Source organism: Melospiza melodia, chromosome 20 (assembly GCF_035770615.1).
Source record: "Melospiza melodia melodia isolate bMelMel2 chromosome 20, bMelMel2.pri, whole genome shotgun sequence".
Lineage (NCBI taxonomy): Eukaryota > Metazoa > Chordata > Aves > Passeriformes > Passerellidae > Melospiza > Melospiza melodia.
In genome coordinates this window covers 5,792,001-5,808,420 of record NC_086213.1, presented here as the reverse complement: position 1 = coordinate 5,808,420, position 16,420 = coordinate 5,792,001, and the positions used below count along the sequence as shown (strand labels likewise).

The 16,420-nt window shown below is 49.6% G+C and overlaps 1 protein-coding gene across 2 annotated transcripts in view; it reads left to right on the top strand.

Annotated features, from left to right (window-relative positions):
• TBX5 (T-box transcription factor 5) overlaps window positions 1–12,089 on the top strand; it is a 45,431-nt gene extending 33,342 nt beyond the window's left edge. For both annotated transcript variants that reach the window (XM_063173304.1, XM_063173303.1), the window contains exons 8-9: window positions 1,517–1,743; window positions 10,086–12,089. In XM_063173304.1, the coding sequence (XP_063029374.1) occupies window positions 1,517–1,743; window positions 10,086–10,663 (805 nt within the window). In that variant the 3' untranslated portion in view covers window positions 10,664–12,089. The remainder of the gene's footprint in view (window positions 1–1,516; window positions 1,744–10,085) is intronic.
• The last annotated feature ends 4,331 nt before the right edge of the window (window positions 12,090–16,420 follow it).

Here is a 16,420-nt window from a genome sequence, read left to right as displayed (position 1 = left end):
TTAAATGCTGTGTGTCCACAGGCAGGTCCTCTGAATGCCACCACAAATCCTGGCATCCACTGCTGCCCTGACTATCCAAGGGATAGATCTCTGCTTCCTCCCAGTCCATCTGTCTTTGTTCCTTGTGCACAGCCTGGATTTTAGTTCTGAGCAAATGCTGCTTCCAGGAGATGAAACCCCACCTTTGGAGCAGGCTGTCCTTGGCAAGCCCCCAGTTCCTGGGCTTGGGAAAGCTTTCATGGCCCAACCAGAGCCACATTTCTTTGGATTTGAGCTCCTGGGTGAATTTCCCTTCCATTCCAGCTCAGTTGCTGATGTTTCTGGCAGCCAGCACAGCAGTGGTTTGGATAGAAGCTCCCTGCTGGCCTAGGTTTATATGATTGCTATTGTTAAATTTTGTAAATAAGTTCTGAGTTCTACCGTGATAGATCCTCCCTGAGGGGTGTCACTGCAGGTTTAGGGTTCTTCCCTGCATGGAAGTGCCTGGTGAGCCTGTGGATGGCATTTAAGGAGCTGTCCTTGCTCCAGCACAATGATTTTGGACAGGTGAGGGGGGTACCTCAAAGCCAGCTTGGTCCAATGGTTACAGACTCAGAGGAGAAAACTTGTGTTGGAATCAGCACTTTGTGGCTGCTCTGAGCCTGGTGATGCTTTGGGGTGCTGTACTACCTGATCTTTATGCATTTTAGCAAGCCTTTGGGTTCAGGAGGAGACTTTTACCCCACCTGAAGTGTCTGAGACCCCCTGTTCAGCTTCAGCTCTCCCTGCAGAGCAGGAATCATCTTTGGGGTTGTCACATTGCCAATGTGTTTGGAGGAACATCTCCAAAAAACACCAGAGGGTCTTTAGGAGAGGGAATTTCCAGCCTGTGTTGGCAAAGCATCCTGACTTCAAACCAGATCTGGGGGCAAGAGAACAATTCAGGCTTTCCCTCTCATCTCGACTCTGCTGAGGCTCTGGTGTGCATCAAATCTCAGTGATTTATTTATTTCTCTTTTCTGAGCTTGGTCTGTGGTGCAGGGATCCCCATCCAGGGCAAGCAGGCTGACAGACTCCAGGCAAAAGGAATGGGGACAACTACTATAAGGGGAAAAAAAGTAGACCAAAATATTTAATTAATTTCCAAGTAATCTTGGCAGAAATGCTGGTTTTATTTACAGGCATGTGCATATTGCGAATACATTACAAACAGTATGTAGCTTATAAATGCTACAATATGTAAATAGAAACCATGTTTATTTTGCTGAAACTACATTTATATATTTTATGTGTGTGTATAAAATAGTGGTGGTTGAAAAGGCATGAATTTAAGGGGACTAAAAGGAAGGGGAATAACAAGTTCTGCATGGATAAAGTGTGACGGGGCTGCAGCCTCCAGGGAGGGATATCTGCATTTCCCTGAAAGCCAAAACAAACTCCATGACACTAATGTGCTGCCTTTATTTATTAATAAATAGATCAGAGGATTAATTGATTGCTTTGCTGACTTGTTTCTCTTCTGTTTCTTTGCTTGCAGTAAAGAGTACCCGGTTGTTCCCAGGAGCACAGTGAGACAAAAAGTGTCCTCGAACCACAGCCCCTTCAGCGGTGAGACCAGGGTCCTTTCTGCCTCCTCCAACCTGGGCTCCCAGTACCAGTGTGAGAACGGGGTGTCCAGCACCTCCCAGGACCTGCTGCCTCCTGCCAACCCCTACCCCATCTCCCAGGAGCACGGCCAGATCTACCACTGCACCAAGAGAAAAGGTCAGAGCTTGCCTGCTCTCTGCTTTGTGTTTTCCCCCTCCCAACATGACTGTCAGCATTGTTTCCTGATGTGTCCCCTTGGACAGCTCCAAGGATAACTGCCTTTGTGGGTAGAAAAACATCAAAGTGAAAGAAAGAGAGTATTTTAGATATTCAGTGAGAAAATACTTTCCTTTGTCTCCCTCCTCCAATGGTTGATTTTTGGGCAAAAATAGCATGCAACAAATGATGCTGGAGGATGAGCAAGGCATAGGATTGTGGGCTGGGAAACTCTAAAATCCCATTTCTGCTGGGTTGGGAATGAGCTGTTTGGAGGGCTGGCAGTGCCTTTCACCCACCATGAATTCACATTTGGAAAGATAGCTGGTGCTGGAGATAAAGATGACTTATCTGCAGCCCCTCAGACAGGCTTAATCTCCAAGTGGAGATACCTTGACAGTTTGTATTTTGGCCAGTTTTCAACTCAGGGCTGTCTCTCAGTTGGGAGACAGTTTTCTGTCTGCAGAAATGCTCAGGCTGATGAAGGGTGCCTGGGATTGAAACCCATGATATCCATGGTCCTTTAGTAACTTTAGGGATCAAACTCTGAGGGCTTTCCAGTGACTGCTCAGCTTGTCCTGCCATGAAGAGCCCCCTGATAGTGCTGGGATTGTTCTGGACAGGCATGAAGGGTCTGTGGTCTCTGCCCTCCTCTCCCAGAGCAGTGGGAATGCTTCAATGCAGCACCACTTGAGATAGGAAAAGCTTTAGATCAGTTTTACTTGGAAACAAATAGGGGATTTCCAGGGCTGGATGAAACAAGGGGTGGGCAGGAGCTGGTTTCTGCCAACCCTGTTGCTCTTCTTGGGATTTCCTCTATGGAGAAGCTACCAGAAGGCAGCAAGCACCAGGGCAGCAGGAATTTCTCCCCACAGCAGAGCCCTTCCCACTTCCCTGCACGACCCTATCAGTCAGACACATGTCATTATTTTTAGCAACATAACCCCTGGAGCACTGGGATGTGCAGACACACAGTCTAAGGTAGGGAGGGCTGGGAAGTGCTGGCAGAGGAGGCAGGAGGGCAGTGGAAATCTCTCCCATGTCCTTGGTGAATCCCCTAGATATTGTAGCAGCACGTGGGTTGTGTACAGGTATGCAAAGTAAAAAAAAAAAAAAAAAATCCCTGAGAAATCGGAATGTTTTCCTGAGGTAAACATTGGAAAGCAGGTGGCATTTGCTGTCCCCTCCAGGTGACTGTGCTCACATAGAATGTGCCAGAGCAGGGATTGGAAATGGGCATGCTGGCTGTAAGGCAGGGAATAAGGAGATGCCCAAAGTGTCCCCCAGGTCAGAGGGGGGATGTGTGGCCTGTTTAACCCCTGCACTGCTGTGGGGTCAGGTGCTGGGGTGCTGCAAAGTCCCACTGCTGGTGCTGGAAGGTGATCCCTGCAATCCCTCCTCAGCGCTGGGAGCTGCAGCTCCTGGGAGCCCTTTCTCAGCTCCTCCATCCTGGGAGCTGAGCTCTCACCTCTGCTCTTCCCCCTTTTCCAAAACTAACCAAAACAAGCTGGTCCAAATGACAACCATCCCTCGGGACAATCCCTGGCTGCTGCGTGTCCCTGCCCCGCGGGGCAATTCATCATTCGCCTCCGCGTCGGAACGTGATAAGGAACCAGCAGAGGTTTCCTTCCAGTTTTGGGATTCCCACTAAGTGCTGTCTCCATGGGTGGTTTCCCTCAATCCCCCAATTATCTCACTTCCTCTTATTGTCACAAAAGGCACGGCTATCTGCCCTGGAATAAAGCTCCCCGGCCCTCTTGGCCTGCGCGGCCCAGCGCGGGGACAGGCCCGGGGAGGCCTCGTCTCCCCTCCTTATCTCTGCCATGCCCTGAGTGGCACAAGCAGTTAAGGGCCTTTTATCAGAGCCGCCAAAGGCTTTAATCAAAGAGGAGCAACGTCCTGCCCAACACCAGAGGCTTCTTCCTCGAGGCTGGGTGTCCCAGCAGCCTGAGCCTCCACTCTCCTCACTGAGCCTTCTCCTCTCCCCTCCCCGTGCCTTTGGTAAATGGAAAACAGCCACCAGGGCTTAGAGGAAAGAAACACAAAGTTAATGGGAACCAGAGAGCCAGCCTGGGCTGCCAAGCAGCTCTTTGCGAAGTGAAATTAATTAAAAGGAAAAAAAAAAATCACTAGAGATGAGCAATTCGAGCATGATCCAAGGTTTCATGTCACTGAGTGTGGAGCTTCCTTCCAGCACCAGCAAGGATCTTTGTTGGACATGGGAACATAATCCTATGTATGATATTCCTCTTTTTTTTTTTTTTGTTGCTGTTCCAGCCTCTCATTTCTGAGTTTTTCCTCATGGTTCTCCTGCTTTCCTATGTTTGTGCTTAACAATTATCAAGGCTCACCACCTCAGAAAACTCAAAAGCAAAAGTTTGTCTGCTCCTACTGGCCCTGTGTCCATTTTCTGGACTGGAAATCTTATTGATTGTGTTGGACTATCCACTCCCCAAGCACTGACTCCTCCTGAGGCAGTTTAGGATTTATCTCAAGCGGATTATTTCCTTTCCCAAGGCTGTGGTTATGGATAAGTGCTCTCAGGGGCAGAGGGCACTTCAGCTGGCTTTGAGACCAGCTGCTGTCTGCATCTTCTGGGGTGAATTCCAAGCCAGTCTCCTTCCAGCTTTGACATCTCCTGAACTTTCTCTGCCTCCTCTTCAATCAGAGCCAAGCCTTGGGTTAGGCTTACTCAGGGACAGGTCTGTGTTCACCCAACTCAAAGGAACCTTGTTCAACTTCTGCTTTCCTGGTGACCTAAGGCAAGGATAAGTCTCTGTGGCTGGCAGTGTTGTTCTTAGCTGTCAAGGCAAGATGGATTCACTGTGGAGATCTGATATGGAATTGCATTAGGGGAGAGCAGCAGGGCTGCCAGGGGGTGTTATCTCTGAAGGCTCCCCTGCTTCAGGGAGGTGATGCTCTCCTGGCTGAGGAAGGAAGGAAGGACACATCCCAGAGCTCCTAATCTGGTGATTCCTGGTGTGCAGGTGGGAGGGCAGGGTCACAGCATTGGGAATGACCCCGGTGCACTGCAGTGGGGTTGCTGTTCCAGGAATGGGGAATGGCAAGGATCATCCTGCCTTGTATCCCAGCCCCAGTCTGGGATTGCTGATGGCATGTGACAAAGCCACTGGTCTTGGGAGGACGGACTATCTCCAACCCTGTATCTCATCAAGGAGTGGCCACAGCTCTTTATGTGGATTTTTAGGCTGACACAAAGAGCAGTTGGAGCTTTGTCTTTTTTCTGGTTGTTTCTCCACCTCTCCCTCTCCCATTGTTGTGCTTGGAGAAGCCCAAAAGGCCTCACCAGCAGGCAGCTTGCCTTGTGTCTTTCATTTAGCCCCACATCCCACTTAGGATACTGGGCCTTGTTTTCTCTTGTATTATCCTCTCTCTCAGATATCTTGTGGACTAAATAGTCATCCCTCTAAACCTCTGCTCCCTCCCAGCCTTACACAATCCCAACCACTTGGCAGATTTCTGGGATGCTTGTGATGCTGAACAGGAGGCAACTGGAACAGCCTCTCCCTGGGGAGGTTATAAAAGTTGTCAAGTTGGCACTCTGAGGGAGAAGAGGGACGTGGCAGAATCCACTGGCTCCAACCGGTGAGGACCGTGTCCTTCAGCCCCCTAACTTGGACATCACCCTGGGGAAGGATTTGTTTTTCATCTCCTTCCTGCTCTGATGAGGTCACTGCTGGTACAGCAATGTCTTTCCACCTTCTCCTCAGGAACAGGCACTGTCAGTGTGCACAGACCTCTTTGTTGACTGAACCAACTTCTCCCACATCCCACCCAGCTCTATTTTATCCCTCAAAGAATCTGTAGGACAAAACTCAGGTATGGGATGTCTCCTTGGAGGACACACTGCTCACCCTGTTGATGTTTGGAGATGTGATGAGCTGGCCAAGGCTGCAGATGGAGAGATGCAGTGGAGCCCAGGGCAGGGTGCCCGTGGGACACTGAGGGTGAGGAAGGGACTCCCTGCATGGGGAGATGTTCAGGGAGCTGGGGTGCACCCAACTCTTGCTCAGCAGCCACACTCTTGTGGCACTGTAGTTTGACATCCCTAATGAGGAAAGCCTGAGGGAGCTGGGCCAGTCTTGGCTAAGAGGAGACCCCGTCAATGTCTGCAGGGAGGTGCCAAGGGATGCACCAGGCTCTGCTCCATGGTGTCCAGCAGCAGACAACAGGCAGGAACTGATGCTTGGGATGTTCTACCTGAACATGAGGAAGGACATCTTTCCAGCCAGGATGCCCCAGGAGGGTGTGGAGTCTCCTCTCTGGAGATATTCCAGAATTTTCTGGACACAATCCTGTGCCATGTGCTCTGGGATGACCCTGCTGGAGTAGGGAGGTTGGACCAGATAAGCCAGTGTGGTCCCTTCCAGCCTGACCCATTCTCTGATCCCCCTCTCCTGTCAGAGGTGCCTGCTGGGGAGTGCTGGCAGCTTGCTGCCTGTGGAAAAGATTCCAGCTTTTGGGGACCGGATTGTCCCTGTCCCACAGCCCTGTTGTGTTCAACACAACACAGCTATATCACAAATGGTGAGATACAGCTGGAATGGCTGGCATGTCTTGGGTTCCATGTCCCCAGATTTAGGATTTATTTTCCCTTTAGAGATGTTCACTTTGATTGGATCTGCCTTGTCCTTTTCTTCTTGGACAACCTTTGTCATTCTTGCAGCCTGGTATTGGCTCTTCAGGCTGGTGCCAGATCCATGCTGGAATCCAGACTGGATAAAACAACAGAGTTAGTGATAATCACCCATTGTGTGTCCCTCACAAAGTCAGGATGAACCTCCTGTAACGCCCTGGAAATGCGGGTGAGCTCTGAAATCCAAAGGAGTCATGTCCCATTCTTCATTGTCTTCCACCCTGGGGAGATGAGTGTCATCTGTGGGGAAGGAGGTCTCCTGATTGACACCAGGGGGCTAGAGGGAGGCTTAGCACACCCTGAAGTCCAGAGGCTTTCCATGTTTGTGTTTCATTCTACGTGGCCCGAATCTCGGAACTGGGAAAATTCCATTTAAAAAGCCATTTGCGTGGTATTTACAGCCCAGCTGGAAGTAGTAAATACCGGAAATCTTGGAAGCACTCATGCTCTCGCTCGAGCTCCTTCATTAGATAGATCATCAAATTCCTTGTGAGGGAGCCAGTTTCCAGCCCATTCTTCAGGCTCCGTTTTCCTTGGATTCACTTCAGAGCAGCTTCTCCCTGGCTCTGGCAGCTCCCCCTGCTTGGCAGCACCTCCTCCTTTCTGAGGTTTGTGCAGCACTGAGGGGCTGCTCCCTAGAGCTGATCACCACCCTTGGCTTCCAAGAATAGCAGCAACAGGGGGACATGGTCAGGATATCTCCCAGGATAGCCAACAGCTCCTCTGAGGGCTCAGTGACACCTGGAAAAGGACAAGGAGCTGCTGTCAGGGAACCAACATAGGAATCACACCCTGAGCAGGCAGTTACGTATCCCAGTGTCCTGGTTGTGTTGATAGGAGGGAAGAGGATCTTCAGGGACAGGATTGTCCCTTGAGCTGCACTGTCCAGTGTCCAGAGCCCATGAGGATGAATTGAAACTGCAGCATGAGAGACCTTTGGTCTTGTGCCCCTTTTGTCATTGCAGATGTCCCCTTTCCACCCTAAAGCTGCCCCTCACACCCTGGGGATGCCCTCCAGCTGCTCTGTGCTGGCTCTGATCTCCTCTGAGGTGGGACAAGACCAGAGAGCCTGAACTGCTGTAAATCCCTCAGGCAGCATCAGCTGAGGCTCTCTGCTCTGCACCATCCCACCTCAGGATGCACAGGGACCATCCTCTTCCCTCTCTAGCACTTTGAGGCTCCATAAATGGGAAAATCACTGGGAAGAGGGGAAGGAGGACAGGCAGAAGCTGTTAGGGCAGCCTGGAATCCTTTGGTCAGCCTAGGTCCTGTTTGGAGATGGGAACAAGGTCCTTACACACCTTAAAATCCCTTTCCACATAAAACATGAGGGAACCTGGCTCTAGAGGGACCAGTAGAGCGAACCTGAGAGCTTACAGAAGGATAAAGGGCACTTATGGGGTGAAATCCTGGTTGGCTTTGTTGTTTCCTCTTCACCTGTGATGGATTCTGGAAGTGTTTCTGTGACACTGCGGCTCTGCCCAGCTGGGCTGTGGCAGGCAGTGAAATGTCTGGGCTAAATGGAAAAATCAGCAAGCTCAGGTTGTAAGTCAGGCAGTTTTACACCATGGAAAAACAGAGTTTGACTGGTTTGTGTTGTATATTTAAAAAAATCAAAATAAAATAAACAGTCAAACCCCAAGCCAATGATTTCTGGTGCCAGCAGAGTGATGCGGTTTAATGCTGAAAACTTTATTAGCAGAACAATGCTGCATTTTACAAGACATTGTTTTTCCACCCCAGTGTTCTTATTACTCAGCGGTGGGTCAGGAATCCAAACTTTTTACACTGTCCATAAAAGCTCCAGCTCAGGCTGCTCTTCCAGATGTACCTCCTGTCATGGAGCTGAGATCAGGACAGAGGTTAGACCTGTGCCTCCAGATTTTGGCTTTCAGGGCACCCCATCCTTTCCCCTGCTCCTACAAAAACTGGACCTGAGCTGGATTGAGGAGGCTGACACATTCCTGCATCTCCCTGCTCATTGTTCCAGCTGGTTTCAAAAATACGATGGAATTGCTCTTTTATCTCATCCTGCTTCCCACCCCAATGTACAGGGAAGGCAGAGGAGAAACTTGATTATCAGGGCTCTGCCTTGCTGAGGTGAAGGAGCCAGGCTTTGATGTTGTCAGGAAGAAATAAATGGCACTGTGGCTTTCCAGCTGAATTGATGCTATTACAGAGCCAAGGGCCACTGTGGGGATGTCCCTGTGGTGTCCCTCAGGACCTGCTCTTTGTGGGATTGTTGGACCAGGATAAGCAGCAGCAGTTGTTCCAGCTGCACTTGGAAAACGCCTGGGTGGGAACAAGGGGTTATTTTACATGCAGAGAGGGTGCAGCCTCCAGGAGAGCCCTGGTGGCTGTTCAGGGCAATAAGGGTTACGTGCATGTGTGTGTTTAGATGAAACAAAAGATGCCTGCACTGCCCACCTGCCCCTCCTGAAGGTGTGACATGAGCACTCCCCTCAGAGCAGCCTGGCAGCAACACCTCTGTGCCCCTTGTGGGGCACATGCTCTCAGTCCTTCTTTCTGTACAACTGTTTGGGGTTTGTTTCCCCACCGTATTTTGGGGGTGGAAAAAATTACACCTCAAAACACGTCGGTGGAGAAAAATTGTAAAGAATAACTTGTTCCAAATTTCTTTCAAATCTGACCCCTGTTCAAAGGGTGCAGCCAGGACAGCTCTAACCAAGTGGGATGTTTTCCTGCCTGCACCAGAAATCTTGTTTTTGAAGCAGCAGCAGCAGTTAATCCATGTCAGAACAGCTCCCCTTCCCTTGCCACACTGTCCTTAAAATCTCTTGGTGAAGTGCTCATCCCTGGGAATTTCGCCATCCATTCCAGCAGAGCTGGATTTCATTTGATGACCCTGTGAATGAATAAATAAGTGCACATTCATTTATTCATTTGGCCTCACCCTGGAGATTTCACCTAAATTGTTTATCTCCTTCCCTCTGCTGGCCTGGGATGCTGCAGGAAACAAAGGGCTCTGCAAGATGTGCCTTGCTGTTTCTAGCTGTGAAATTTACTTTTCTCCTTTGTTCCCCTTGGCTCCAGCACACGGCCCTGTGTGGATTTATGTGCCCACAGCCCTGTGAGGATTTATGTGCCCAGCTGCCTTGGCACAGCTGAAGCCTGGGGCTGTCAGACTCCAAATCTGATTGTCCCAACCGTGCCATCGCTGGTGCTCTCTTGGGAGGATTTTTATTGTGATCTCCTTTTTTGTCTCTTTTTATCATTTATATTCTATCATGGAAATATTTTGTTGTAAAGGATTTGAGTTGACAGCATCAGCTCTGAGCCTCCTGGGGGAGAGGGGGGATCCTGGTAGGTGCAGAGGTCACAGGCAGATGTTGTTCCTCAGGCAGAAGTGGCAGCAGGAAGGAGATGGGGACCATGTGGGAGGATCACCAAGTAAGATAAACCTCAGGTCCCTCCAGCACCTTGATTTTCCTCCCAGAGCTCCTGGATAATCCCTTCTCTACTCTAGCAGGGCCAAGTGTAAGGCTTGGTTTCCACGGGATAGATGAGTTCCAGGGAAGTGATGGGGATTTACACCAAGGGAAGTGTCAGCTTGTCCTGCAGAGAAGAATGCACAGCCTTGGGCACGTTATCATTGGTGGCTACCAGGACTTTTCTCTCCCAACAGATGAGGAATGTTCCACCACCGAGCATCCCTACAAGAAGCCCTACATGGAAACCTCTCCAGCAGACGAGGACCCTTTCTACAGGTCCAGTTACCCTCAGCAGCAGGGACTGAACACGTCGTACAGGACTGAGTCGGCGCAGCGCCAGGCCTGCATGTACGCCAGCTCCGCGCCGCCCACGGAGCCCGTGCCCAGCCTGGAGGACATCAGCTGTAACACGTGGCCCAGCGTGCCCTCGTACAGCAGTTGCACAGTGTCTGCCATGCAGCCCATGGACAGGTTACCCTACCAGCATTTCTCTGCCCACTTCACCTCGGGGCCGCTCATGCCCCGCCTGGGCAGCGTGGCCAACCACACGTCGCCCCAAATCGCAGACACCCACAGCATGTTCCAGCACCAAAGCTCTCACCAGCCCATCGTGAGGCAGTGTGGACCTCAAACGGGCATCCAGTCCCCTCCCAGCAGCCTCCAGCCAGCGGAATTCCTGTATTCCCACGGCGTGCCTCGAACCCTGTCGCCCCACCAGTACCACTCGGTGCACGGCGTGGGGATGGTGCCAGAGTGGAGCGAGAACAGCTAACCAGGGGGGCAGGGAGTGCCAGAGCCACGGGAAAATCCCAGCAAAAGGGAGAAGGAAAAGGAAAAGAATCCCCCTGTTGATAACAAAGCGTTTTGCAAGACTCCTTGAAGTGAATGTTCACCGCTAGCACTCGAGAGGGACGGACACTGACTGAAACCACGGCCTCGCTGTGACTTGCCCTGACCCCCCTTTTGTTTTCTTTTGTTTCAAAAGAAAAGCCAACAGCCCAGCACACTTCTGTCCCTCCACGGTCCCACCCAGTTTGTGTTGCTGCCACCACCCTCGTCCCCCCTCGCCCTTCTGCTCTTTTTGTTCTCCAAGGGACACCAATCTCCTGCTGCCTTTCTCACCACGGTCAGAATGCTTGAACGAGAACAATTAGGATGTTACTTTTTTTTTTTTTTGTGGTGTTGATGTTGACAATGTTATATAATAAATAATAATATATATTTTTTTCTTTCAATTTTCTCAGAAAAAAAAAAAAAAAAAGACACCGGCCCTTTTTAGCGAGGGTGAATTTTGGAGTGGTGTTTCTTTTTTTTTTTGAGCTAGTGTTATCTTTACTTTTCAACAGAAAGAGGTACTGAGAAACCCCAAATAAATACATCCAGTACCTACCTCACCCAGGCATTGTACCAAGAGTGAAATTACTCCCACAGGGAGCTGTGTTTCCTTACAAATTCCCCAAAATTCTCTCCAGGAGCCATTCCATAAACCATCCCCGCATCTCCTTTCCCACTTGTAATCCTCTCACTCTTCTTCCCTTCCCATCTCCTGGTCTTTCCTGGTCCCTCAGCCATCTCTGACAGAGGCATGGGGTTATTTCCAAGCTTGCAAACATCCCCAGCTTGAGTCCTGCTGGATTTTTAGCAGCATGTGGAAAGCCAGGCTCTGAGCCAGCTGCCACAGGGGGAGAGTGGGGAGAGGATGCAGACACTGAGAGGAAAAAGTTTGCTCACCCAAATAATGATGACGCTTGTTTGCAATCCCAGGCTTTCATTTTCTCCTGTGTTCCTTTGCTTCCTCTCCAGAAAAAAAAAAAGGAAAAAAAAAAAGGGATATCAGTATATCAGTCTGGGTGTATGAAGTGAGATATTAAATAAATGTGTTTAAAAGGGGCAGAAAGTGATCATGAGAGGCTGGGAGCGGTGGAGGCAAAAAGAGAAGGAAAAGCAAAATTGTGCGAGGAAAAATGTCTACTGCAGAATATTTCAGGTGTAAAATTTCCTGGTCCTATTTATTTATACGTGGGAGTTCCAATAACTCCAAGGATGTCACAAAAGCAGCTGATTCCAAGAGGTTCAAATTTTTATTGAAATGGAAGTTTGCTTTCTTTTCTTCTTTTTTTTTTTTTTCCTCTCCAAGCTGTGCACACTCTATATAATTTACATATATTTTTAATTAAAAGTAATTCTAATTAACTAAAGAGGTATACCTGCGTGTGAGCCTCTGGGAATGTGGGTGGGAATGTGTGGGAATTCTGACCTGGGAGGGAATACAGACAAGCACCCAAATCCTTGGAGCGAAGGAGAAAAAAATAATCCCAACCTAGCTGTGCCTTCCCATTTTTGTGTGTCAATTAATGGCTAATAAATACCACACCCTCTCAATGGCAAGGGAGTGCCCACCTATTTTAAATGTATTTTTGGGTTTGGAGTGGTTTTACCTCTTTTTTTTTGTTTTTGTTTTTGTTTCTACTTGATGCCTATAATTGAATTTTTATTGATTTCTGCTGTAGTAGAGGAGGTGAAGGGGGGAAGGTAGGGATGGGCTGAGCTTGAGTTGAGTTTGAGCTGTGGCCTTGTCTGCTCCACGGCTGCCTGGGTCCGCCAGGGCCCTGCTCTCCTGGGTCACTTTTCCATCAAGGCAGATTTCAAAGTGACCTTGGTGGGTGCTGAGGTGGCATTGGGAGCCCCCAGTGAGGTGGAACTTCCACCCTGTTGCCAGGGCAGTGAGGCTGGTGGGAGGTGTTTGGCCCAGGGGAGGTGAGGAGTTGTGCCCCAGCCTTGGTGAAGGAGGAGAGACGCTTTGGGAACTGGAAACCAGGTGGGAAAATCAGCTGCAGAGCAATGAAGAGATTGTAGCTGGGAAGACCAACAGAAAGGCTGGCTCTGTGTGGCTGCTGAGCCAGGATCACCACAGGAAGAGCATGGAAGGAAAGCAGCCAAGGAGGTGTCCCCAGCCTGCCAGGATCACCTCAGGAAGAGTGTGGAAGGAGCCCAGGAGGTGTTCCCATCCTGGATCCCAGCCAGGATCACTGCAGGAAGAGCATGGAAGGAAAGGGGCTGTGGAGGTGTCCCCAGGCTGGGCCAGGATCACCTCAGGAAGAGCATGGCCAGGTGCTGGGAAGAAGCTGAGGAGGTGTCCCCAGCCTGGGCTGGGATCAGTTCAGGAAGAGCATGGAAGGAAAGGAGCCCAGGAGGTGTCCCCAGGCTGGGCTGGGATCAGCTCAGGAAGAGCATGGAAGGAGCCAAGGAGGTGTTCTCCTCCTGGGGCAGGATCCCCTCAGGATAAGGGGAAGGAGAGCCCAGGATGTGTTCCCAGTCTGGCTAAGGCCAAGATCACCTCAGGAAGAGCATGGCCATGTCCTGGGAAGGAGCTGAGGGTGTGTCCCCAGCCTGTCCCACATGGCAGGGACACCGAGGGACACCTGCAAAGGCACAGAAAGGCAGCAGGATTGTTCAGGACACAGAGAGATGGTGTTGGCTGAAGAGGTGTTTAACAGATGGTTTATTGCAAAATCAGGCTCCTGGAAGCTCTAAGGCTGTCACACCCAAAGCCATCACTTTAGAAGCCATACATTAGAGGCCTTGCATCAGAAGCCATTATAACTCTAATTACAATGACTTTTATAAAGTTCTTATCCAATCAGCACTTTCCACAAAGCTTGCTAACATCTTCATTGCCAATTGCTAAGTTTTATATGACTTACCCCAATGCATCTTTTTCTATGCAATCATATAACTCTACAGAAACTTATTGCTGTATCTTCTACTTTTTATCAGCTCTATAACAAGTCCTGTTGCCAAACTTCAATTGTATTCTATTGTCTTGCTTAGTATAGTTATTCACTTATATGAGGCCCATATTCACTTGCTTAAAACATATTTCTGCTTAAACTACAAATCTTTATTCTTGTTTTCATGTCTGTTTCACTAGTCTGTGCTAAACCTTCAAGCCTTCTCCAAGGGGTTAGGTCAAGCACTGCATCCATCTCTATCTCTGAGCCTGCATGCTCAAGGCCTTGGGGGCTCTCTGTGCTTGCATTTCCCACCCAGGATCAGTAGGGCCACCCCACAGATATTCCCACCTTGATGTCCCAGGGATGTGGGGTCTTCTGGGCCTCTCCCAGCACTGCCTCCAATAAAACTTTTATTTTTTGGATATCTGCTTTTACTGCCTCATGCTAGCAAAACATTTAGTGATTGTTGGGTCAGACACAGCCAAAATGTGAAGCTTCTGCTGTGGGCAGGAGGAGATGCAGGCACCACATGTGGGGCAGGGCTGGGACTTCAATCCTTGCAAAGCTTTTTGTCTGCATGGATCCACCCCCAGGGAATCACCCAAACGTTGCATTAAATCACACAGAACATGCAGTGCTCCAAGATTGATGAGTAAATTGCATTTCGAGTACAGGAACACAACAATTACACTCTATTTAGCTGTCATCTAGGTTGTCCTTTCCCAGCTTGGCTGTCCCACTGCTGACCATGTAATCATCTAATCCCCACCAAGTGATTCCCATGTCATTACAGGGGCTGTGGTTACCCTGAAAGCAAAGAGGACTCCCCAGAAATGCCTGCCAGGCATCTCAAAGAGGATTAAGGAAAACTAAACTCCCATGGAAAATTACTTCTTAAGCATTGGGAGGAAAGCCTCAAGCTTCCAACTCCACTCCTTTCCTCAGAGCGCCTCAGGTTTGGGGTTTGGCTCTTTGGGGTTTTGCTGAGATTCTGTGATGGGTTTTGGGGTTGGAAAACCAGGCAGATCCCTGAGGATCCAGCCTTGTGGAGCCTCATTGGTATGAGGAGCAGGGAGGCCATCAGTGGCAGAATCATCACTTGTCACATGTCGCTACAGGACACCAAATAACACGATGTGGACACGCAGCTCTCACAAGGTAAAAAAAGAATTTTTAATTTCTGACTCCAGCATTTATAGATTTCCAAAATTGACAGTGGATTGGAGGGTGGCAGTGTAACCTCTCCAATGACACTGGACAAACCAACAGCCCATCAAATTTCTCCTCCTCCATAAAATAATGCAAAACAATCAGTTATTTACAGAAAGTGTGTGAGAAAGTTTGTTACAAGAATGTAAACATCCTAAGGCTTAGAAAGACTTAAAAAATCGGGGCGGCAGTCACAGCAGTAAAATCTGGGATCAAGGCAAAGCAAAGGTGGTGGGAGGATCCAATACAGCCTTTTCCTCTTCTTTTGAAGGAGTTTGTCAGCGTGGCATTTCCATATGGCAATTCCATGTCCATGGGTAGGGCTGGGAGCAGTCAGGATGTAAAGGGAAAAGTGATCCCAGCCTGGATGTGGATGTGCCTGCTCTACCTTGAGCTTCTGCTTTTCCTCAGGTGGTCCAAAACAACACCAGGAGCTGTCAAGAAGAAGGTTGTCCTCTCCCTCTGATTGTGATTTTATGTTCTAAAGATCCTGATTTGATTTCTTTGGTTTCTTTTCTTATAGATTTATATATATATATTCTTTTTATATAGCCAAGAATAATAATGCTGAAGATAACAATAAACAGCAAAATTGGGGGAAAATTACATTTATCAGTGGAGGAATTGGACCAAAGAGCTTGCAAAATTCACCCCATTCAGAGCTAAACTGGCAATTCTTCCCTGTGAGGGTGGTGAGGCCCTGGCACAGGGTGCCCAGTGAAGCCCCTTGGTCCCTGGCGGTGTCCAAGGCCAGCTGGGGACAGTGGACGGTGTCCCTGCCATGGCAGGGGTGGCACTGGATGGGCTTTAAGGTCCCTTCCAACACAAACCATCCCATGATTCTTTAATAAGAGCCTTGAAACATGAGGAGGACCATCCCCAAACAATGCTCTGGTGTTTTCCATAAACCCCACTGAGGGTGCTGGGCTGGGCTGGGGCTGGGCTGCTGCTGCTCCAGGCCTGGGGACAGGGATGATGGAACCAGGAGAGCTTCACCCCGGGGTGAGGAGGGAGCTGGGCTCCAAAGGGAGCTCCAGAGCTGCTGAGGTGGGGAGAGAAGCAGTGGAGACCCCTCCTCCCCATGAGCAGGGAGCCTGGTGAGGAAAGGAGCCTTGGGACACCACCAGGCTGAAGGCAAACTGGCCTTTAGGGATGAAGCAGAATAAACAAGGGCAGGCTGAGCAATTCCTCAGAGCACAGAACCCAGCTCATGCTGAGAACACCTCTGAAAGGCTGAGCAGCAATTCCAGCCTGTGGTCACAATGCTGTTTTTCCAGCTGCCTCCCTGGGCTCAAACACTCCCTGCCGGGTACCTGGGGAGGATTTTGATGCCTTGAGAGGCACAGAGAGCTCTTTGTCCGCCCCTATCAATCACTCCACATTTCAGGTTTCCCCAGCCACAGCGCTGGGTGGGTTTTGAGATGACTTTTGCCCCCAAACCTTTGCTGGTGAAGCTTTTCCTACAGGCAGGGATGCTTGGAAGGGGCAAAGTCACCCCTCTGCTGCTCAGGCTGCTCCCACAGCAGAGCCAACCTCCCAAAAAATTGCTGTTGTGCCTCGAGGGCTGAGGGAAAAAAAATATCCCA